General features: G+C 38.9%; 1 protein-coding gene across 2 annotated transcripts in view; it reads right to left on the bottom strand.

Annotated features, from left to right (window-relative positions):
• Nucleotides 1–24,642, bottom strand: part of FBXO33 (F-box protein 33) — a 44,270-nt gene extending 19,628 nt beyond the window's left edge. Inside the window, exon 1 of one of the 2 annotated variants that reach the window (XR_006293374.1) lies at nucleotides 23,767–24,642. Coding sequence is in view for 1 of the 2 variants with exons in the window: in XM_043556051.1 (XP_043411986.1) it covers nucleotides 23,767–24,374 (608 nt within the window). In the remaining variant the exon portion in view is untranslated. The remainder of the gene's footprint in view (nucleotides 1–23,766) is intronic. The other variant, XM_043556051.1, reaches the window with a different exon arrangement.
• Nucleotides 24,643–24,972: the final 330 nt, after the last annotated feature.

A 24,972-nucleotide genomic window follows, 5' to 3' on the forward strand; every position in this document is an offset into this window, starting at 1 on the left:
AGTTCGAGCCCCGCGTCGGGCTCTGGGCTGATGGCTCGGAGCCTGGAGCCTGTTTCTGATTCTGTGTCTCCCTCTCTCTCTGACCCTCCCCCGTTCATGCTCTGTCTCTCTCTGTCCCAAAAATAAATAAAAAACGTTGAAAAAAAAAATTCTACAACTCCAAACACACCTTGACTATACTGCCAATGTATATTGCAGATATTATAAAGTACCTATAAAAAAACATGAGGTCTTCCTCCACCTCTCCTATTAACTCAAATACAAGTCAAATCCATCAACTTGAAAAAACGTACAAATGATCAAGAGGAAAACCAGTTTGAATGAATGGAGCAAATAAGCTCACCTTTCTTCACCTGTGATGTCATCTCTAACTTTCCATTGACTGTAACTCATTTATCTTGAAGACATCATATTTAATCTCCACTGCTATTTGTATCTCAGACGTGGAAAAAAGCAACCTGCCAGCACGGCTGATTCAGGTTTGTTTATTTTGAGAGAGAGCAAGAGACAGCGTGGGGGAGGGGCAGAGAGAGACTCCCAAACAGGCTCTGTGCTGTCAGTGCAGAGCCCGATGTGGGGCTCCATCTCATGAACCCTGAAATCATGACCTGAGCCAAAACCAAGAGTCGGATGCTTGGGGGCAACCAAGCACCCCAGCCATGACTGATTCAAAAGCAAGTCCTCCCCCAGGAAGGAGAAATCCTCATTTTCTCATTCTCTTGAGAGAAACAGGAATGGTAAGATATATAGGCAGGTGAAATGAAATTAACCATGAATTATATATGTCTACATGGCAAGTTTTCTCCACTTATTAACTAACAATTAGGCTCCCAGAATTTAAGATGACTAGGCTGGTGTTCATTTTTTTACTTTTCCCAAACATTTCAATCTGTATCACTGGCATCAAGATCTGGTTATTACTTTCTTCCTGCCTTCGTCTGTCCCTGCTATAGTGGAGAAAGAGATCATCCACATTCTATCTTCTCTTCTATCCTTCTCTAATCTCCTTTTTTCTACTACTTCAATCTATTTAGTCCAAACATTTTCTTTTTTCTTTTTTTTTTAAGAAATGAGAAGTGAGAGTATTTTTATTTATTTTTTTTTTTAAATTTTTTTTTTTTCAACGTTTTATTTATTTTTGGGACAGAGAGAGACAGAGCATGAACGGGGGAGGGGCAGAGAGAGAGGGAGACACAGAATCGGAAACAGGCTCCAGGCTCCGAGCCATCAGCCCAGAGCCCGACGCGGGGCTCGAACTCACGGACCGCAAGATCGTGACCTGGCTGAAGTCGGACGCTTAACCGACTGCGCCACCCAGGCGCCCCTAACACAAACATTTTCTTAAGTATAATTATCAGAGACTCCTACATATCAAGGTGCCACAAGTGGAACTGGGAGTTCATTTAATGAATTGTGGTTTTACTTTTGCTGTTCTATGTGTGGTACATAAAGAACACCTATCTCCCAGATGGAATATACAAGTCTGTATATATATAACAACCAAACAAAAAAACAACCAAACAAAAAAAAAAAAAACCAGAAAAACTGTCTTTCACAATCATGGCTAATAGCCAAGACTATCAACAAAAAGTTTTGACATTTGGGGCGCCTGGGTGGCGCAGTCGGTTGGGCGTCCGACTTCAGCCAGGTCACGATCTTGCGGTCCGTGAGTTCGAGCCCTGCGTCGGGCTCTGGGCTGATGGCTCAGAGCCTGGAGCCTGTTTCCGATTCTGTGTCTCCCTCTCTCTCTGCCCCTCCCCTGTTCATGCTCTGTCTCTCTCTGTCCCAAAAATAAATAAACGTTGAAAAAAAATTTTTTTTGACATTTTTGACAATTCTTGGCATTATGGTGACTATATTCCATCAGAGTTATTAGCACATAAAAGTACACTTTCCCCCCAATTTCTTTATGTCACTTCACAGATGTTATTTGGTTTTAATGAATCTAAATCATAAAACGTTTTTTCTATTTCTACTTTCCTTTTCAGTTGTGACTAAAATTATTTCTTGCTATGTAATCAAATAATCTATTACCCAAAAATGACTTCACAACTCCTAGTACTACAAATTTGTATAAAATATTTTGTCTTTTTAATTCCCACATCAAACTTATTTATCCCTCCCAACACAATAGCTTTCTTTCCCTGGCTGGAATCTATTTACCAAGTAATGCTCATTACTAAGCTCACAGTATTAGGTAATGATGGTAAAAAAAAGTTAAATATTACATTTATATTAAATATTATATATATTAAATATTACATTATAACCAGCAAGAATAATGTTATCCATATTTGTAAAGGGTTGCTCAGGAGAAATAAAGGTGGTGTTTGAAAGAGCACTGAATGAGAAATCAAGTGTCCAAAACGCAAAAAATCCACTGACTACAGTTTTGTGAAATAAAATAATTTTTAAGTTATTTAAAAAGACAAAAACCTATCACTTTAGCAACATCTAATTTCTTTCTCTAAACATGATGATACTTTAATCATATTATTTGAAATCTTGCTCTAAGTTAAGTTCTCATATCACTAAACCTCTGGTCTAAGTCATCTTCACCTGTAAAGTTCTCTGATTCTATAAATTCCTAGTCATTGAACTGAGTGAGCACTGAGTGAAAGGGTTCAGTTAGAAATAAAAACAAAGAGAGTAAATGAGTAGTAACCACTTTCTCCCATAAATTTAAAACTCTTTTGTCATTCTGGCTCAAATGACCACCCATCTCTTTTGGGTTATTCTTGAAATTTAACAGCTACAATGTATGCCTGCAGTATTGGCTCAATTTATTTGCAGGGTTTCTAAGACTTTTAGCATTACTACTTTTAATGAGAATAACATTTTCAACTATGAGACTACTCAAATTAATTGGTCTTGGAATGATGAATAGGAGTCTCTCACTGATAGATTTTAAAGCATTATTCATTTATATAAATTTAAACTGAATTATTTTATCCACAGACTGATTTATATTATACTTGGGGTTAGGATGGAAAAGGAATGAGTGAAAAGCAGCTTAGCTACTAATATAAATCTTGATGATGTCTGTTTTCTGATAAACATTATCTGCTTACCAGTTTTAAAATTTCAATGTGTGTTAAGAAATAATATTGTTATGGGCGCCTGGGTGGCGCAGTCGGTTAAGCGTCCGACTTCAGCCAGGTCATGATCTTGCGGTCCGTGAGTTCGAGCCCCGTGTCAGGCTCTGGGCTGATGGCTCGGAGCCTGGAGCCTGTTTCCGATTCTGTGTCTCCCTCTCTCTCTGCCCCTCCCCCGTTCATGCTCTGTCTCTCTCTGTCCCAAAAATAAATAAAAAACGTTGGAAAAAAAAAATTAAAAAAAAAAAGAAATAATATTGTTATGAAATAGCAAAAAAAAGACAAATTTAATAAGGAAAACTAGTTTACAGTTTTATAAAATTAAAAATCACTATAATCTAAAATACATCCAGATGATACAAAAATTGGGCTTTACAGTTCGTGGGGTCCATCCTAGAAACTGATGGTAAAATGCTGAGTTCATGTGCACTTTCTGGAAGAATGATCACTAGCTTTCATCAGCTCTTCATAGATTAACCAAAAATATTAGGTACCACTGATGTAGGCCTAGAGTCCTGTAGGGATATTTACACACACACACACACACACACACACACACACACACCAAAACAACAAAAATTCTAGATCTGTCGACAGAAGATATTATTAACCACATTTACCAATGTATATCCCTTATCAAAACTGCCAGATTTTAGGAGCTACTTCTATGTGTATGTAAGGTCAGAAAGAACAAGCAGATGTCAACCAATGACAGAGATTACTATAAAAGATTCACACAAAAGTAGGTTAGAGAATCAAAATAAGTATAATAAGACCAACACCTAATTTATTTTGGGCCTAGAGGGCTGAGTGTTTGTCACTTTTGCTGGCAAGCTTTCATATTCCAAGAAAAAGCCTTTTCTATCAGAAATGCCACTTTTTAAAAATGTTTACTTTTGATAGAGAGAGAGAGAGAGGAGAATGAGAATGAGTCGGGGAGTGGAAAGGGAGGGGGACAGAGGGTCTAAAAGGAGCTCTGCACTGACAGCAGAGAGCCCAATGCAGGTGTCAAACTTGTGAAGCTGCGAGATCATGACGTGAGCTGAAGTCAGACACTTAACAGACTCAGCCACCCAGACGCCCCAGAAATGCCACTTCTCAATCAAATCACAGCTGTCAAAATTAACACCACCACAGAAAACACCAGAGTTTCCCAGTTTTTAGAGAAAAGAAAAATGCTTTACTTCGGAAATTCTTTTTTTTTTAGTGTTTATTTATTTTGAGAGCGAGAGCGAGAGAGAGAGAGAGAGCGCGAGCGAGCGAGTGCATGAACAGGGCAGGGGCAGAAAGAGAGGGAGAAAGAGAATCCCAAGCAGGCTCCATGCCCAGCAAGGAGCCCTATGCAAGGCTTGATCTCACAACTGTGAGATTATGACTGGAGCCAAAATTAAGAGTCAGACTCTCTTTTCCCCTTTGGATATTCTTTCCTGCTTTGTTGAAGATTAATTAAGCATATAAGTGTGGGTTTATTTCTGGGTTTTATATTCTGTTCCATTGCTCTGTGTCTGTTTTTATGCCAGTACTGTACTATTTTGATTACTACAACTTTGTATCATAACTTGAAGTCCAGAATTGTGATACCTCCAGTTTTGTTCTTTCTTAGGATTGCTTTGGCTGTTCAGGGTCTTTTGTTGTTCCATACAAATTTCAGTGTTATTTGTTTAAGTTCTGTGAAAAATACTGTTGGTGTTTTGAGAATGATTTCAGTAACTCTGTAGATTGCTTTGGGTAATATGGACATTTTGACAATATTCTCATCCATGAACTTGGAATATCTTTCCATTTCTTAGTGTCTACAGTTTCTTTTATCAGTGTTTTATAGTTCATAGAGTATAGGTCTTTCATCTCTTTGGTTAACTTTATTCCTAGGTACTTTATTCTTTTTGGTACAAATATAAGTAGTGTTTTTTTTTTTAATTTCTGTGACTTCACTTTTGTTGTCTAGAAACACTACCAATTTCTAGTTATTAATTTTGTATCCTGCCACTTTACTGAATTCATTTTTTCTAGTTTTTTTTCGTGGAATCTTTAGGATTTTTCTATGTATAGCATCATGTCATCTGCAAATAAGTAACAGTTTAACAACTTCTTTACCAATATGGATGCCTCTCATTTCTTTTTCTTGTGTGATTGCTATGCAATCCTTTATATTTCTGTGGTATCAGTTACTTCTTTCTCATTTCTGGCTTTATTTGGGTCTTTTCTCTTTTTTTCTTAATCAATCTAAGCGTTTGTCAATCTTGTTTATCTTTGCAAAGAACCAGCTCTTGAGTTTGCTTTTTTTTTTCCTTTTTCTTTTCTTTCTTCTCCTTCTTCCTCTTCTTTTTCTTTCCCCTCCCCCTCCTCCTCCTTCTTCTTCTAAGTCTCTATGTCATTTACTTCTGTCCTGATCTTTAGTATTTCCTTTCTTCTACTCACCTTGGGTTTTGTTTGTTCTCTTTCTAGTTCCTTTATGTGTAAAATTAGATTGATTTTTTTTTCTTATTTCTTAGGCCTATATTGCTATATACTTCCCTCTCCAAACTGCTTATGATGTGTCCCAGAGATTTTGGACTGTCGTGTGTTCATTTTCATTTGTTGCCATGTATTTTTTTATTTATTCTTTGACTGCTTCATTGATCCCTTGGTTGTTTACAGGTTATGTGGTTTAGTCTCGACATTTTTGTGGTTTTCCTGTTTTTTGTTTTTTTCCTGTGATTCATTTCTAGGTTCATATTGTTGTGTTGGAAAAGATAAATGGTATGATTTTGATCTTAAATTTATTGAGGCTTGTTTAATGTCCTAATATGTCATCTACTCTGGAGAGTATTCTATTTATACTTGAAAAGAATGTGTATTCTGTTGTTTTTAAATTTTGTTTTTTTTCAACGTTTATTTATTTTGGGGACAGAGAGAGACAGTGCATGAACGGGCGAGGGGCAGAGAGAGAGGGAGACACAGAATCGGAAACAGGCTCCAGGCTCTGAGCCATCAGCCCAGAGCCTGACGCGGGGCTCGAACTCACGGACTGCGAGATCGTGAACTGGCTGAAGTCGGACGCTTAACCGACTGCGCCACCCAGGCACCCCGGGGCCACTTACATTTAAAGTATGACTGATAAGTATATACTTACTACCATTTATTAAATTTGCTTTCTGGTTGTTTTTGTAGTTCATTGTTCTTTTCTGCTTCTCTTGTTCTCTCTGTGATGGATAAGTATCTCTAGTGTTGTATTTGGCTTTATTTCACTTTATTTTTATTTTTTTTTGCCTTTTTTTTAACTTTGTTTTTTATTTTTAAAAATTTGTATCACACTTAGTTAGCATACAGTGAAGCAATGATTTCAGGAGTAGATTCCTTAGTGCCCCTTACCCATTTAGCCCATCCCCCCTCCCAAAACCCCTCCAGTAACCCTCAGTTTGTTCTCCCATATTTATGAGTCTCTTCTGTTTTGTCCCCCCTCCCTGTTTTTATGTTATTTTTGTTTCCCTTCCCTTATGTTCATCTGTTTTGTCTCTTAAAGTCCTCATATGAGTGAAGTCATATGATTTTTGTCTTTCTCTGACTGATTTCACTTAGCATAATACCCTCCAGTTCCATCCACGTAGTTGCAAATGCAAGATTTCATTCTTTTTGATTGCCGAGTAATACTCCATTGTATATATATACCACATCTTCTTTATCCATTCATCCACCAATGTACATTTGGGCTCTTTCCATACTTTGGCTATTGTTGATAGTGCTGCTATAAACATGGGGGTGCATGTTCCCCTTTGAAATAGCACACCTGTATCTCTTGGATAAATGCCTAGTAGTGCAATTGCTGGGTCATAGGGTAGTTCTATTTTTAGTTTTTTGAGGAACCTCCATACTGTTTTCCAGAGTGTCTCCACCAGCTTGCATTCCCACCAACAATGCAAAAGAGATCCTCTTTCTCTGCATCCTCACCAACATCTGTTGTTGCCTGAGTTGTTAATGTTAGCCATTCTGACGGGTGTACCGTGGTATCTCATTGTGGTTTTGATTTGTATTTCCCTGAGGATGACTGATGTTGAGCATTTTTTCATGTGTTGGTTGGCCATCTGGATGTCTTCTTTGGAGAAGTGTTTATTCATGTCTTTTGCCCATGTCTTCACTGGATTATTTGTTTTTTGGGTATTGAGTTTGATAGGTTCTTTGTAGATTTTGGATACTAACCCTTTATCTGATATGTCATTTGCAAATATCTTCTCCCATTCTGTCGGTTGCCTTTTAGTTTTGCTGATTGTTTCCTTTGCTGTGCAGAAGCTTTTTATTTTGATGAGGTCCCAATAGTTCATTTTTGCTTTTGTTTCCCTTGCCTCCAGAGATGTGTTGAGTAAGAAGTTGCTGCGGGCAAGATCAAAGAGGTTTTTGCCTCCTTTCTCCTCAAGGATTTTGATGGCTTCCTGTCTTACATTGAGGTCTTTCATCCATTTTGAGTTTATTTTTGTGTATGGTGTGAGAAAGTGGCCGAGGTTCATTCTTCCACATGTCGCTGTCCAGTTTTCCCAGCACCACTTGCTGAAGAGACTGTCTTTATTCCATTGGATATTCTTTCCTGCTTTGTCAAAGATTACTTGGCCATACGTTTGTGGGTCCATTTCTGGGTTCTCTATTCTGTTCCATTGATCTGAGTGTCTGTTTTTGTGCCATATTTCACTTTATTTTTGGTGTATCTATCATAGGTTTTGGCTTTGTGGTTATCATGAGGTTCATACATGTCATCCTAAGTAAACAGCAGCCTACATTAACTTGATGGTCATTTAAGTTCAAACACATTCTTAAAAAAACAAACAAAAAAACCCAGGAGTGCCTAGGTAGCTCAGTCAGTTAAGTGGCAGAGTCTTGATTTTGGCTCAGGTCATGATCTCATGGTTGTGAGATTGAGCCCTGTGTCGGGCTTGATGCTAGGCATGGAGCCTGTTTAAGATTGTCTCTCTCACACTGCCCCTACCCCATTCATGTGTGGGTACTTGTTCTTTCTCTAAAAAAAACAAAACAAAAAAACCCACATTAGAGGGAATCAACAGTAATTTTTGAGGATGCAGAAGAACATATCAGCAATCTGGAAGATAGAGTAATAGCACACAAGCTGAATCGCAAAAAGAAAACAGAATTTTTTAAAATGAGGATAGATTAAGAGATCTCTTAGATAAAATCAAGTAAACAAACATTTGCACTATAGTAGTCCCAAAAGAAACAGAGAGAATGGTGTAGAAACTTATCTGAAGAAATAATAACTGAAAACTCCCCTAAGGTAGGGAGGTAAATAGACTTCCATCTCCAAGAAACACAGAGAGTTCCAAACAAGATGAACCCAAAAGGTCCACACCACAGTGCATAATAATTAAAATGAGATCATGAGATCACGACCTGAGGCAAAATCAAGAGTTGAAGGCTTAACTGACTGAGCCACTCAGGCAGGCACCCCTTCTACTGTGTTTTTTACTTCAGTTATTGTATTAACCCTGTTTAAAATTACAATGATCTCTTTTTAGCATTTTAGTATTTTCTATATTTTTATTGAAGGTCTCACTGGGTTCTTCCATTTTTTTTTTTCCAACCCATTGAGTATCTTTATGATCATTACTTTAAGTTCTTTATCAGGCAGATTGTTGATCTCTGTTTCATTTAGTTCCTTTTCTGAGGTGTTTTTTTTTTTTTTTCCCCACTGTTCTTATAGAGCATATCTCTCTGTCTCCCAAGATTGCTTGACTGTCTGTGTTTGTATGCATTAGGCGAAACAACTACTTCTCCTAAAGCTGAAGGAGTGGTCTTGTGTACAGAGTGTGTGTGCATTGGTGATTTTGCTGGTTGGGTGGAGCTGTGGCTGTATATGCCAGTAACTCTTTAATGCCATGGCATGTCTCTGTCTCTCTTGCTTTCTCTTGCCATTCTCTTTACCTTTGGTTTTTCAGTACCTGTTCAGTCCTTAGTTAGATCTTCTTCAGGAGGAACTGACCTATTAATAGGTGTAATTTGGAGGAAGTGAGTTCAAAGTCTTCCTACATTGCCATCTTCAACTGGGACAGAGAGAATAAATTTAAACTAGGTTTATGTAGCTTTTTTTTTATCATTATAAGAAGTTAAATCATTAAAATTTTTTTAATGTTTATTTGTTTTTTAGAGAGAGAAAGAGACATAGCCACTGAGTGTGAGCAGGGGAGGGCCAGAGAGCCAAAAGAGGGAGACACAGAATCCAAAGCAAGCTCCAAGCTCTGAGCTGTCATCAGAGTCTGAAGTAGGGCTTGAACTCATGAGCTGTCAGATCATGACCTAAGCTGAAATCGGATGCTAACCGACTGAGCCACCCAGGCGTCCCATAAGTTAATTCATTTTAAAATCATTACATAAACTAACAACCTGCACATTAGTAAAATTTGACAAGTTAATGTAAGGAGACTCTTTGGGATATTTCTGTTTTAGCTCCATCTATACAATATTTTTCAACATCCCAGCAATGTTCAAAACATGCCAGTCAAAGGCAATTTAAAAAAATTCTGTTGAGGGGATGGCCTGGGTGGCTCACTCCATTAAGTGTCCAACTTCGGGTCAGGTCATGATCTCCCAGTTCGTGGTTTGGAGCCCCACGTTGGACTCTGTGTTGATAGCTTGGAGCCTGGAACCTGCTTTGGATCCTGTGTCTCCCTCTCTCTCTGCCCCTCCCCTGCTCATGCTCTGCCTCTCTCTCTCTCAAAATAAACAAAGACTAAAAAAAAATTCTGGTGGGGTGCCTGTTCGGTCAGTTAAGCGTCCGACTCTTGATTTCAGCTCAGGTCATGATCTCATGGTTTGTAAGTTCGAGCCCCTTATTGGGCTCACTGCTATACGTGCAGGGACTGCTTTGGATCCTCTGTCTCCCTCCCTCTGCCCCTATCTTCCATCCCCATCCCATCTATTTCAAAAATAAACAAACATATATAAAAAATTTTATTTGCAGCAATGCAATGGTAATAATCTTATTATAGTAAAATTAATAATAATGCATAAACTTTCCATATGGAAATCATGTATGTGTTTATGTAATCATAAACACACATTTGAAGCTAGAATGATTTTTGGAATCATCAAATTCAATCATCTCTTTACAGATCAGGAAACTGAGGTGACTTGTCTAAGACTGTAATACTAGTTAGGGCAGAGCTAAGTAGAGGACCTGGGTTCTGACTCCCATTTCATGTTGTTCCTTATAATTAAACCATGTCCTAGAATATAATTGTCTTTTTGAAAGTTATTATAAAAATTATAAGTGGCATATTTTAGAGTAGTATATGATGGCCATTTGTGAAAAAATGTTTTTAGGTACTTACTGTTCCACTCCAAATAAAGAAAATTTTAATTAAGTGATACAGAAAACAACAATTTACTTTTAAACCTAGCAAAACAAAACAAAAAACCCCACTGACAACTCAACAGCAGCCTTCAAGTATATCATGTTGAAATCATATTATAGATCATATGGTGAAGCCAAGAAAACTGCATATAGCCTTCAGGCGGCTCATTATTATTTCAGATGGTAAATAAGGGACTGAAAAGAACATCTAGGCAACAAAGTTAGAATAGAACATACTGAACCATGGCAATAAACAGATGACTCATTTTGAAGCTGAGAGACAATAGCAGTAACAAATCATTTGCGCCACATAATCCTTTTACTTAAATATGAAATCTGTGACCTATTTTATTTATGTATTCATTTATTTATTGCTGAGTCAGTGAGTGAACTAAAGAAACAAACAGGGTTCTTTCCTGCCCAATGTACATAACATGCATTTGCTTAAAAGGCATTTAATAAAAACATATTGGAAAAGTATTACAGTTAGTTACAAACTTTTTCTTTCATCTGAATCCTTCAAGTTAATTTAGCTCTGTTTCTACGGTAATAATAATAGGATACAATTTACTATCACCAGTCCCTCTCCAAGTCCTAAAGATGTGTTGTGAAAGTACAAAATCACATATAATGTTTGATAATCAATCTTCTGGAACATGCAAAAGACTGTATTATTGCCAAAAGATAATTCATTTCTTCAACTTAACTGCATTCTTCTTTAATCCTATATAAAAAAACCAGAGCTGTCAGATCATTAAGTACTTATATCTTAGAAACTCAGCCTATACACTGTTCTCCTACTGTTTGTTCATTCAATTATTAGAATATATATTGTGTGCCAATGATGTGAAAAATTATAGCAGTTAAGGTCCATATGTCCATAAGTTTAGACTCTTGGCATAGAAATAAAGGTTTAAAAAAAATCAGGTGAGGATAAGGAATTATTAATAACTTTATTAATGTGTATAACTGGCACTGTGTTTATATAAAAAAAAGCCCACTACTTCCAGAGCTTCATACTGAGTGTGTAGTGTAAAATGACATCAATATGTTGGATTTGTTTTAAAACACTTAAGATAAAAGAAAGCAAATGTGGCAAAATCCTTAATGACTGAATCTGAATGATAGGTTCTTTGTGTCTATTTTTTGTGTGTGTTCGAAAATTTCATTAAAAGAGTTAGAAAATCAGGCAGTCATTTCTCTGTGTAACTGGCAAGTTCACTTTACTCTGTGCCTCAGTTTCACCATCTGTAAAATAGGAATAATAATGGTACATATCCTTATGGTTGCTTAATATTGCTGTTTCTCTGGGAAAACTAGTTTAGCATTTTAGGGGAACACATGTATTCAGCTCTTTGCAGTGCTGGCAATACAACTGGGTCTTATCGAGCCCCATGACTGTAGTGGTGACTCTAATAGGAGTTTGGTATCAGGAGGGTGTTAGGCTTGAGAAGGTGGGTATAAGCTATGGAGGAGCAAAGTCTCTTGCCTCAGGTGATTACCTTTCTCCTTTGCCTTTAACCAAAATAGTCCTTTTGAGGTTTCTAAGAATGAGATTCTTTTTTGAAGTTACTAGCAACATCTGAATAAAAGGTAGTTCAATTCTGCTTTGTTTCTTCCCTTTTCCCAGATTAAGAGATGTAAAAGAAGAAGAGTACACATGAGGAATGTCTGGGTAGGAAAACAGATTTATCTGGGCCTATGGTTACAGGTGATGAGACCAGTGATTTGGGGCAAAGGGAAGGAAGAATTCTTGTGTAGAGCACTACCTGCTTTTTCCTTTCTACTTAGTCCTACCATCTTGAGCCCATAGCTCATATGAGGGCCAGATGTAAGCAAATTCAAAGAAGTAATGGGTTTACATGAAGCAGGAAATGAGGGAGGAGAAAGAGGGAAAGGAAAATTCCAAGTGACTGCCTAAAGGGAGACCAGGAAGTTTCTGGGGCAATTCAACAGACTGACTCAAATTTACATAACTATATGAACAGGGCACTGTTTGAAAGTACTTCGTGGTACAAGGAGTTGAATACCAAAGATAAGCCATATTTTCAGAAAGTAAACTGTTCACACGCTGGGTATTTTCTTTTTTAAAGAAAGTACAAACCATTAATGCAAAAGGAAAACAAAATGAATAAAAATGGCCAAAGGAAAAATATGTTTAGACATATTTAGGGAGTAGCAATTAAAAGGGCATTATAATATTAGCTGGACAATTATGTCTAATTTCTTATACTTACATTCTCCTTCTAGAAGGCCTCCAGATAAAAAAATACAATCAGACTACTCATCACTTTCACTGCTCCCACACTGGTCCACAGCACCATCATCCCTTGCCTGGATCACTGCAAAGGCCTCCTGACTCAGCCTGTTGCTTCTACCCTTGTCCTGCTACAAACAGTTTCCAACACAGCATCTAGAATGTTCCTTTTTTTAAAAATCCTTTGAGTATGGTTGACCCACAATATTACATTAATTTCAGGTGTACAAAACAGATTCAACTTCTCTATATGTTATGTTATGCTCACCAAAAGTATAGTTACCACGTCACCATACAATGCTATTACAGCATCACTGACTATATTCCCTATGCTATGCCTTTTATTCCCATTACTTATTCATTCCATAACTGGAAACCTGGATTTCCTACTCTCCTTCATCCATTTTACCCATTCCTCTATCCCCCTTCCCTCTAGAAACCATCAGTTTGTTCTGTTAGAATGTTCCTTTTGAAATATTATATATGTCACTCCTCAGTTCAAAACTTTTTCATGGCTCCTCCTCTTAGAGTAAAAGTCAAAGTCTTTATAAGAGGCTAATAAAGGGCTACTGATTTCCACATCACCATTCCCCATATGGGGCGGGCAGTGTTCTATATTCCAAGGCATTTTCTGCTATCGTACTTAAGCACTCCCTTGGTCAAAGTCCCACAGTTGAGTTCCTCCATTTAACTGCTACTTACTCCAAGAATGACTTTCCAGAGAGACACAGAAGGCTGCTCCCTCCCTTACTTCTTTCAAATACTATTTCAGTGGTTGAGATGTTTCTTAAATTCCCTTATTTTACACAGCAACACTCCTTTCTACTTCCACCATTCCCATTTCCCTTCACTGCTTCATTTTGCCTCACTGCATGTATTATGAACTATGATACTATATATTTTACTTACTTGTTTTATGTCTTTTTTTTTTTCCCCACTAGAACATGCTCTATGATGGCAGGACTCTTTGACTACTGTTGTATCCCCAGTTGCTACAACAGGGCCTGGCATTCAATAAATACTTGTTGAATAATATATTTACCTTAGTTCATGACAAAAATTAGGGTCTATTTAACTATACCTAACATATTACAAATTTAGGGTACAGGTGTACATTAGGTACAAGATGCATTAGGAATCCCTCTAAAATATCATATTTGCCAGAAAAGTGAAACTTCTTTTCTCAAACCAGTTATATGCACTTTTAAAAAGTTAATTAATTTATTTTGAAGAGTGAGAGCTGGAGGGAGTGGCAAAGAGAGAGGGAGAGAGAGAATCCCCAGCAGGCTCTGGATAGTGCAGAGCCCTGACATGTGGCTTGATCCCATGACTGTAAGATCATTACCTGAGCAGAAGTCAAGAGTCAGACACTTAACCAAATGAGCCACCCAGATGCCCCTGCATTTATCTGCATTACCTTTTCAACCATAGTTAAATGGACATACAATTTTAATATACGTATTTAAATTGTATGTTTTACAAAACACATATATGCATATTAAAATTTCATGAAAAGGGCTAGTTTTCTTTTTAGCATAAGAATTTCCCTATGAATTAAACAACCATGAGAATTTTTGACAGCCTTTTATAAAAACCTACACATATACAGGCATATCTTTAAGATATTATGGGTCTGGTTCCAGATCATCACAATAAAGCAAATACCATAATAAAAAGCTAAGTCAAATGAATTTTTTGGTTTCCCAGTCAGTGCATATACAAGTTATTTTTATGCTATACTGTAGTCTATCAAGTACACAAGAGTATTATGTCTAAGTGTACATGCCTTAATTATAAAATTGTTTATTGCTGAGGCACCTGGGCGGCTCAGGTTACGCTCTCATGGTTTGTGAGTTGGGAGCCCTGTGGCTGGCTCTGTGCTGACAGTTTGGAGCCTGGAGCCTGCTTCCCATTCTGTGTGTGTCTCTTTCTGCCCCTCTGTGCTCATGCTCTGTCTCTCTCTCAGAAATAAACAAACATTTAAAAAAATTAGAAAAAAACCTTTATTGTTAAAAAATGCTAACCATCATCTGAGCTTTCACCAAATGTTTTTACTGGTGGAGAGTCTTACCTCCATGCTGATGGCTGCTGACTGATCAGGGTAGTGGTTGCTAAAGGATAGGGTAGATGTGGCAATTTCTTAAGACAATAAAGTTTGCTACATCAATTGACTCTTCATTGCACAAATTATTTCTCTGTAGTATGCAATGCTGTTTGATAGCATTTTACCCACAATGGAGTCAATCCTCTCAAACCATCCTGCTTTATCAACGAAGTTTATGTAATATTCCAAATCCTCTGTTGTCATTTCAATAATCGTGACAGCATTTTCATCAGCAGTAGATTCTATTTCAAGAAACCACTCTCTTTGCCCATCCATAAGAAGCAACTCTTCATTCATTAACGTTTTATCATGAGTTTGCACTAATTCAGTCACATCTTTATGTTCCACTTCTAATTCTAGTTCTCTTGCTATTTCCACCACATCTGCAGTTACTCCCTCCACCAAAATCTTGAACCCCTTAAGGTCACCCATGAGGATTGGAAATCAAGTTCTTCCAAACTCCTTTAATGATGGTATTCTGACCTCTTCTCATGAATTATGAATGTTCTTAATGACACCTAGAGTGGTGATTCTTTTCCAGGTTTTCAACTTACCCTGTCCAGATTATCAGAGGAATCATGATTTATGGCAGTTATAGCCTTATAATATATATTTTTAAAAATAGTATGGCTTGAAAGTCAAAATTACTCCCTGGGCTAGAGAATGGATGTTGAAATACCAGTCATGAAAACAACATTAATTTCATTGTACAATTCCATCAGAGTTCTTGGGTGAACAGGTGCATTGTCAATGAACTATTTCTTTTAAGTTTATTTATTTATTATGAGAGAGAGAGAGCACAAGTGGAGGAGAGAGAGAATCCCAAACTGTCAGTACAGACAGAGCCAGATGTGGGACTTGAACTCAGGAACTGTGAGATCATGACCTGAGCTGAAGTTGGCTGCTTAACTGACTGAACCACCCAGGCGCCCCAATGAGTTGTAATATTTTGAAAGGATTTTTTTTCCCCCTGAGTAGTAGGTCTAACCAGTGGGCTCAAAATATTCAGCAAACCATGTTGTAAACAGATATGCTGTTCATTCAGGCTTTGTTGTTCCATTTACAGAGCACAGGTAGAATAGATTTACTATAATTTTCAAAGGCTCTAGGATTTTTAGAATAGTCAGTGAGCACCGTTTTCAACTTAGATGTCATCAGTTTCATTAGCCCCTGATAAAAGAGCCAAGCTGTCTTTTGAAGCTTTGAAGCGAGGCAATGACTTCTCCCTCCCTAGCTCTGAAAGTCTTAGATGGCATCTTCTCCCAACAGAAGGCTGTTTTGTCTATGTTGAAAATCTGTTGCTTAGGGTAGCCATCTTCATTAATTACCTTAGCTAGATCTTCTGGATAACTTGCTACAGCTTCTACATCAGCAATTGCTACTATACCTTGCACCTTGATGTTATGGGGAAGGCTTTTTTCCTTAAATGTCATGAACCAACTTCTGCTAGTTTCAAAGTTTTCTTTTGTACCTTCTTCACCTCTCTCAGCCTTCACAGAACTGAAGAGAGTTAGAGCCTTGTTCTGGATTAGTCTTTGGCTTAAGGGAATGTGGCTGTTTTTATATTCTATACAGACCACTAAAACTTTCTCCTTATCAGCAATAAGGCTGTTCCACTTATCATTTGTGTGTTCCCTGGGATAGCACTCTTAATTTCCTTCACTAACTTTTCTTTGGTATTCACAACTTGGCTAACTATTTGGCATAAGACGTCTAGCCTTTGGTCTGTCTTGGCCTTTGACATGCCTTCCTCACTAAGCTTAATCATTTTTAGCTTCTGATTTAAAGCGAGAGAAGGGCACTTGGGTGGCTCAGTCATTGAGTGTCTGACTTTAGTTCAGGTCATGATCTCATGGTTCATGAGTTCAAGCCCTGCGTGGGGCTCTCTGCTGTCAGCACAGAGCCCACTTTGGGATCCTCTGTCCCCCTGCCTCTCTGACCCTCCCTCTTCATTCTCTCTTTCTCTAAATAAATAAACTTAAAAAAAAAAGTTAAAAAAAATAAAGGAAGAGGCACGTGATTCTTCCTGTCACTCAGGGCCATTTCAGAGTTATTAATTGGCCTAATTTCAGTACTGTGGTATCTCAGGGATTCAGGGAGGCCCGAGGAGAAGGAAAAAGGCTAGGGAATGGCTGGTAATTGGAGCAGTCAAAACACACAACATTTACTGATTAAGTTTGTTGTCTTATATGGAAATGGTTTGTGGCACCCTAAAATAATTACAATTGTAACATCAAAGATCACCGACCACAGATCACCATAACAAATCTAATTATCATGAAAAAGTTTGAAATATTGTAAGAATTACCAAAATGTGACACAGAGACACAAGGTGAGCAAGTGCTGTTAGAAAAATGGTGCCAACAGACTTGTTCAATGTGGGGTTGCCACAAAATGTCAATCTGTAAACACAAAAACAAAAACAACACATCTGTGAAGTGCAATAAGAAGCAAAGCACAATAAAACAAGGTATGCCTGTGGATTCATTGAGTTAGTTCAGGGAATGCTTTGAAAATAATATTAACCACCTATGAGCCTAAGAAATATTCCTCAAGGTCTAACTACAGAGGCCAGAAAACCTTTTATCTTTTTCTGGGATTTCTGTTGGACTGTTTAATATAACTGGGACCCCAAAATTTCTGGTATCTTGGTCATAATGACCTTATTGTTCTGTCTTTTGTGGTTCAGAATTGGGGAACTTCATTGGTGGCAATAACTACTATATTTCCTTCCATTTCAGAAGCTCCAAATTATTTCTTTGATGTAAATAAACAGTATCAGTGGAAAAATGCAAAACATAGCCACCCTAAATTAAAGTTAATACAGCCAAGTCTAATGAACTATGGCAAAAGGGAATACATAAAAACTTGGTACTTCAGGGCGCCTGGGTGGCGCAGTCGGTTAAGCGTCCGACTTCAGCCAGGTCACGATCTCGCGGTCCGTGAGTTCGAGCCCCGCGTCAGGCTCTGGGCTGATGGCTCAGAGCCTGGAGCCTGTTTCCGATTCTGTGTCTCCCTCTCTCTCTGCCCCTCCCCCGTTCATGCTCTGTCTCTCTCTGTCCCAAAAATAAATAAACGTTGAAAAAAACTTGGTACTTCAAAGAAATGTTCTTAAAAAGGTTAAAATCTTTCCCAGTGCTGTAAAGGGGCTCATAAAATGTAACATTTTACTTTTCTAACCAGATAAAAGTTAAAATAATCTACATCACTGCACGAAATTCTTTCAGGTCAATTCTTTTCTTAGTCCATGTTTAATACCAAGTATGTTTGTATCCACATAACACTTTTGGTAACATATTTCCTTCTCGCACAAATGCTAATGAATGATCATAGCCAAAAGAAACAAACAAAAACAAACACTTTAGCAAACAGTGGTCCAATATAACTCTCTGTCATCATGGCAATACTCTTCCATGTTGCCAATAATGGTAGCCAGTAGCTACACTGGGCTACTGAGCACTTTAAAAAAAAAATTTTTTTTTAAATGTTTATTTATTTTTGAGACAGAGAGAGACAGAGCATGAATGGGGGAGGGTCAGAGAGAGAGAGGGAGACACAGAATCGGAAGCAGGCTCCAGGCTCTCAGCTGTCAGCACAGAGCCCGACGTGGGGCTCGAACTCACAGACAGTGAGACCATGACCTGAGCCAAAGTCGGACGCTTAACCAACTGAGCCACCCAGGCGCCCCTTGAGCACTTGAAATGTGGCTAGTATGCCTAACTAATCTTTAATTTTAAGAAATTAAAAATTAAAAAGCTATAAAGAAGCTATATGTGACTAGTGGCTTTCAAACTATACAGCACAATTTTAGGGACCTGAAGTAAGTCATCGGCCTATAATAGTATTCTTTATTAGCTTTATTAGGATCCATTAACTAAAAGCAATTTTCTAGCACTTGTTTACAATTCACTTACTCAATTACCTTCTAAGAATCACCATCATCCTTACATCCCAGAGATTACAGACAACAAAAGCTTAAGACTGACATTTAAAATTGCTATTGAACATGCTATTTATTAAAAGTTCATTTTAACAATACTAAGGACAAGAAATCAGTGATTCTTACAGAGAATAATGTCCTCTTGACTGTACTTCCAAAATACATTCTACATCTATTCACTTTTCTTCATCTCCATTGTCTCCAACCATACTCTAAGCTACCATCATGTCTGCCTAGTTTATTGCAAAAGTTTCCCAAGTCTCCTCGCATCATCTCTTGTTCTCTCGTATAGTTCATTCATTACACAGCAACCAGAGTGATTGTCTTAAAAGCCAAATTAGATCACATTACTCTTGCCCTTAAATATTTCTTGGTGACTTCTTCTATTCTTAGAATGTAGCTCAAACTTCATTCCACAAGCCCACATAACCAACTCCATCTCTTCTTCCCTCTACAACTCAGACAGCATCTTGACAACCCTCCTACTTTCATTCTCATGGTCCTGCCATAATTTCCTACTGTTCCATCACATCAAAAATTTGTCTGGCCTAAGGCTTTGGTGTTTAATTTTTTTTTTCCTGTTTAATTTGGTATTTGCTCAAATCTTCAGATGGGTGACTTTTGTCACTCATATTGCATCTCAAGTGTTGCTTTTCAGACAGGTTTTCCCTTGCCATCTAGTCACTATTACATAGTCTTCTTTTACATTTAGATTTTATTTTATTTCACACCTGAAATAATCTTTCTTTCATTTATTTTTTCTTTCTCTTCTAGAATGTTGAGTCCATGAGAATGTGAGTTTGTCTTCACTGTTTGGCACCTAGTAGGCTCTCAATATTTGGACGGAAAAACAGATTTTTTTTTAAATAGCTATCATTTAGGCCCTTTGTATATTGATCAAGTGGGGTGAACTCTTCCAAGGCTGCCTCAGAACTAACATATTAAAATGAAAATAATTTAATCACTTCATTCAAAAGCTGCTCTACAGCTTCATTTAACACAGAAAAAATAATATTTTACTTTGACAATCCTTTGCTAAGTTTTATTTCCTATCCTCCATCTATCAGTTCTCAGTCATTGTAAAAATGTATCTATGGACTACAGAGAACCCTAATTCTCAGCAGCTCTCTGAGGAGGTTAGTTTCTTTAACAGGATAGTCTCCTCATTTCTCAATGACCTTGAGGCTATCCCTATGGAACCACTTTAATTTGTCAGTTTTAAGGTAAGGAGTCTGTTGGGTATGCATCATCTCACCTCTCTTCTCTATGGGCAACCGTCTCTTGGACACGGTACACTGGTCAGAGTCCCAATATATGTTAATATTTATTCTTCAAATGGGCTTCTTTAAGTGAATAATAAAAGCTCTCACAAGTAAGATGCTATTATTACATGTATTTACTACACTATGGTGGGGGAAAATATTTCAAGAAAAATAAGGCTGAGGATTGTTGAACACAACATCTTCAAAGGTATTTCCTACTGTCTTAGATAACAATATGAAATGTCCAAAGAATTTTTAACCTAATTTAAGATGTATTTTTAAATGGCCTGTTTTTGGATTTTGGTAGACTGATGTTGAGAAAACAATACAAAGTGTTAAGACTCTTCTTCACTGAACATGCCAAATCAATACAACCAGATCTATTATTAATAGATCTTTTACTAGTGAGAGGTTATATAAGCAGACATAACCATGAAATGGTCAATCTACATACATGTAGTTGGGAGCTGTAGCCCAGATTTTTAAGAGGAAAATTACCCTCATATAAAATCTCTCTGGCCTACTGTGGTATTCATCTTTAAAAAAAGTACTTCCCCCAATTTAGAATTTCATACAAAGTAAATTGTAAAATACTTATACAGTCTAGAAAAGCATAAACTAGATCATGGCAATGAACCTATGCCTGCTGTTTAAAAATAAGTATTTTTAGTATCTTAGTCTATTAGCTATTATCATTAATTTTATTGTCCATGAACTCTCATTTTTCCCAAGTAGTCAAACGAGCACTACTCAATAACTAGATTAAATCCGAAAAGTGGTATCTGTTGTTTTGAACTTTTAAGAACAATTTCTTACAGAACTGCAGAAGAAATTCTGCCTATTTAACTTATAATACAGATGAATGAGAAATACCTGCTGTATTTCTGTTCTTACTTTCTGTTTCTTACAATAATGGCAGATATTGTAGCCTCCTGAAGGGAAGGGAGCTCTGAAACCTGGAGGACTGTGTTTTACCCTTTGAGAGACATTTCTGGACATCCTTGATCTTCGTCAGTTCTTCCTAACACCTAAGATACCTATAAAGAGGCTATGGTCACTCTGAGAGTACATGTGCATATAAAACCCAGGAATCAAGCAAAAACCAATGCCAATTATCCTCTTGGAAGAGTACCCTTGAAAAGTTCCCACAATCCAAGGTTATAGTTTTAGTTCTTTTCCTGGGGTGCATGAAAATAACTGGAACACAACAAAATAACTGTCTGAGTTGTATAAATTATATAAAGGAATTTACCACAAAGATTGGAAGCATAATACTTGTGAACTGGTAGGTTTCAACCCCCCTTTGGTACTTACAAAATGGCAGATATTGTAAAGCAAAACCACTGTAAATTTAAGTTGGAAGTGTAAAGAACAATATTAAATGTTCCTTTTTTTCATTAGTTGTTAAATTTAATGTTTTTGGAAAGACCAAAAAACTCTAAATGAAATGGTTTTCTTCTTTACTGACCCTGAGTCTGTAGGTTAAGTGCTTACAGAAGGAAATAAGTATAGGCTTTACCAGAGTTACCAAATAAGCAACTTGATTTAAAACATTTTCAAATTTGTTACAATTTAAAGAAAACTAGTCCCATTTATGCTTTTAACATTCATGTTGGTACTTTTAATATTACTAAAATATCTCCAGACATTTTCAAAAATAAAGGTTAAATTAACTTATTTCCAAGCACATAAAGATAGTTTATTTTAAAAAACCCTTTGAAATATCATTAGTACAGATAATATATGTAATAACACTATACTTTGATTCCAGACACATACAATGAACGTGCTACCAAGCAGCACAACACACAGCACCATCCATATAGTAAATGACAAGAATACCTTAAAATCAGGGATGACAGTGTGCTATATTTGTACAGAAGTGATAGATGAACCAAAAGGGCAGGCATGAGGTGGCAATATAGACAGGTAGATCAGGATGCTAATAAAGGTGGTAGGTACACTTGTATTTGTCAATTATATCTCAATAAGGTTAAAAAAAAAAAAAAACAACCAAAAAATCCAGCAGTGGTAAGGGAAGTAGGGAGAGAAGAATTAACAAAAGGAAGAGGTGATATATCACTATTTTGCCTACATAACGTTATCCATGCATCCAACCAACCAGTTATTAAAACACTTAAAAGGAACTAGGTACTATGTAAGGCTTGATCATACTTGGACCAAAGGCACACAATTTTTTTTTTTTTTTGGATGGTTGCTCAGAAGTGCCATCTGATCTCAGAACAGAAAAATCTAATTAGTGCTCACTGAATTCACTTCCACTCTTGGTCTCATCAGTATTTTAAGCGCTCACTGACTCTGAATCTTTTAAACTCTGGGTCGTTTGGTCCTCTAGCCATACATTCAACTGAGAGTCTCTAATTTACAGCTTCAAACAGCCTCTCTTGCTACATCCAATCAATGTACGAAAATGTTATGGCTTGATGTGAAAAGCTGGGGAAATACACAGGCCACTGGAAAGATGGAGCCATGCTCCAGGTACAACTTGGAGCTTTCTGCTTACCTCCCACTCTTGATTCAGAGACAGTATATCTATATCTATCTACCTAGTATTAAATCAGCACCTTCTCTCAACCCTGTTCAACATAATTCATGCTGTTCAACACAATTCATTTATTGCAAAAGGAAGGACACTGCTCTTGTAGAAAATGCTGTATGACAATGCGTTTATCACTTGACCCTGTTAAGTGTCAGTTTCCTTTCTATAAAATAGGATTAATAGCTGCCTTGCCTAACTCACAGGGTCACTGAAAGGATCAAATAAGATAATGTACTTGTAAACTGCTAAACGATCATTACTATGAAAGTTGCTCCTTTTGGAACTTTTGAACTTTTTTCCAACTCATAGTTTAATTGTAAGGTTGGTTAGAATATCCAGATACAAAAAACGAATAGGATTTTGGAAAGGACAACAGGCAAATAAAGGAAAATGCTGATAAAGATAATAAGTCAGAAAACAGGAAGTTAGTCCCAGAATGACAGTCAAGTCCTGATGCAAAACCAGGCCAGTTATGTGCTTACTCTTTGCAGACACTGGCCAGTTCCCCTAGCACACGCAAACACTAAGCTGTACCGTGCTACTTTTAGGTGAATCACTGGGGATAAATTGAGTCTGGAAGTGCAAGGGGAGGGACTTCCAACCCTGATGATCAGGCTCTTCCCCCACCCCTCTAACAAACACTCCTACTCTTTGTGCCTGGCCCAGTTAATGAAAACTATTCCTGGTAAGAAAATGGCTGTCAAAGATTTCTTTTACGCAGTCTTGTAACTATGAGACACCAGCTGTATACCTACTTCTTCCCCCACTACGAACTATCTTGAATGGACAGGTTCAGGGTCAGAAACACTGGGTTATGTTTTGTTTTTCTCAAGACTCATTCACAGGCCTCACCCTCCAAGCTTCAGTTCTCTCATCTGTAAAATGAAGAATGACGGCGCCTGTCAGCTTCATCCCAGGGCCACCGAGAGGATGAATGAGACAGTGCCTGGAAAGCGCCAGAAGTGATGTCTGACAAACACCAAGTCCATCAATGTTTATAAAGTGTTATGATGAGTCCCGTTATGACCTCCCGCCTCAAAGAAATTGCCGGGTTGGAACTGACACCCGCAGTCACTGAAGAAAGAAAGCAACGCCAAAGCTGCCAGGCGTATCCTCACTGAATCTTTTTCGGGGCGAGAGGGAGGAAGCGACACGGGGCCCCGGGAGAGGGGGAGGGGGAAAAGGAGGATGGATGGAGGTCCATGATGAGCCTACCTGTTGTTCCGGATGCTGACCAGCACGCACAGTACCAGCTCTAAGTAGGTGCGCAGCACTTCCAGCCAACGGGTTGAGAGCTGCAGGGCCTCGACTTCTTCCCCGCCAGTCCCAGGATCCGCGCCGCCTCCGTCGCCTGGGCCGCCGCCACCGCTCAGGTAATTCTCGGCGGCGAACTCAACACGCAGCTCTCGCACGAACCAGCCGCACTTGCGCATGAGGAATTCGAGCCGAGGCTGCTCCGCGGGGGAGACGCGGAGGCAGATGCGGAGCTGGGGCCACAGAGCAGGGTAGAAGAGGCACTCGCGCCAGTGCGAGCAGGAAGCCGAGGCCCGCAGCCGGTCAGGCGCGGGCAGGAAGGAGAAGATGTGCACGATCAGCTCGCTGGGCAGCGACGCGGCGCCTGCCGCCTGCCCGCACAGAGCCATCCGGCCCCGCCGCCGGCTGCCAGCCCCCGGCCGTCCCCGCAGTCCCCGGAGCAGCCCCCGCAGCCGTCGCAGCTGCTGCAGCCGCAGCCGCTGCCGCCGCCACCGCGCCACCCGGGCGGCCCCGGCTCGGGTTCGAGCTCCCGGCGGTCGGGGCTGCGGCACTGACAAGAACAACAACATCAATGACAAGGAAGAAGGGGGCGGAACCGTCGTGGGTCTCGGCGGAACCAAATGCAACAGAAATTGCGGAGAGGGGGTAAGGCCTCTGCGGGTGTGGCTTCTAGATAGCCAGATTCTGGCTCCTTAAACTCTACTCACGCGTGTCCAAAGTCTATACACTCAGTAACTTCAAAACGCTCGCCTGTAATGTTTAGCGCCTCGGAAGCGGCAGGACTTTTCCTAAAGAAACGGCAACCCTCCCCGCGCCTGGACGCAGAGGCAGAGCAGTGGTAGAAGCTGAGTTTGACGTCACCGGTGGTGGGAGGAGCCCGGCGAGGCTGAGCGCGACTTCCGGAAGAGGGGAGCGCCCAGTTGCCGGCAGGGAAGGGAGATGCGGCACGTGACTCTTGACGCACGAAGGCCGGCGGGGCGGGGCGGGAAGCGCGGTTGGTTCCTGCGCTAGGCGGCTTGTCCCAGCTCCTGGCGGCGACTGAGCCCCGTCAAGAGTGTAAGTTAGTTAATTTGGACGTTCAGGCTGTGGAAGTGGAGGAACTAGGGTCAGTACGAGGGGTCGTGATGCTTCTCATTCTAAGTTTCTTAGTTCTTGGGCTAAGGACTC

Source organism: Prionailurus bengalensis, chromosome B3, assembly GCF_016509475.1.
Source record: "Prionailurus bengalensis isolate Pbe53 chromosome B3, Fcat_Pben_1.1_paternal_pri, whole genome shotgun sequence".
NCBI lineage: Eukaryota > Metazoa > Chordata > Mammalia > Carnivora > Felidae > Prionailurus > Prionailurus bengalensis.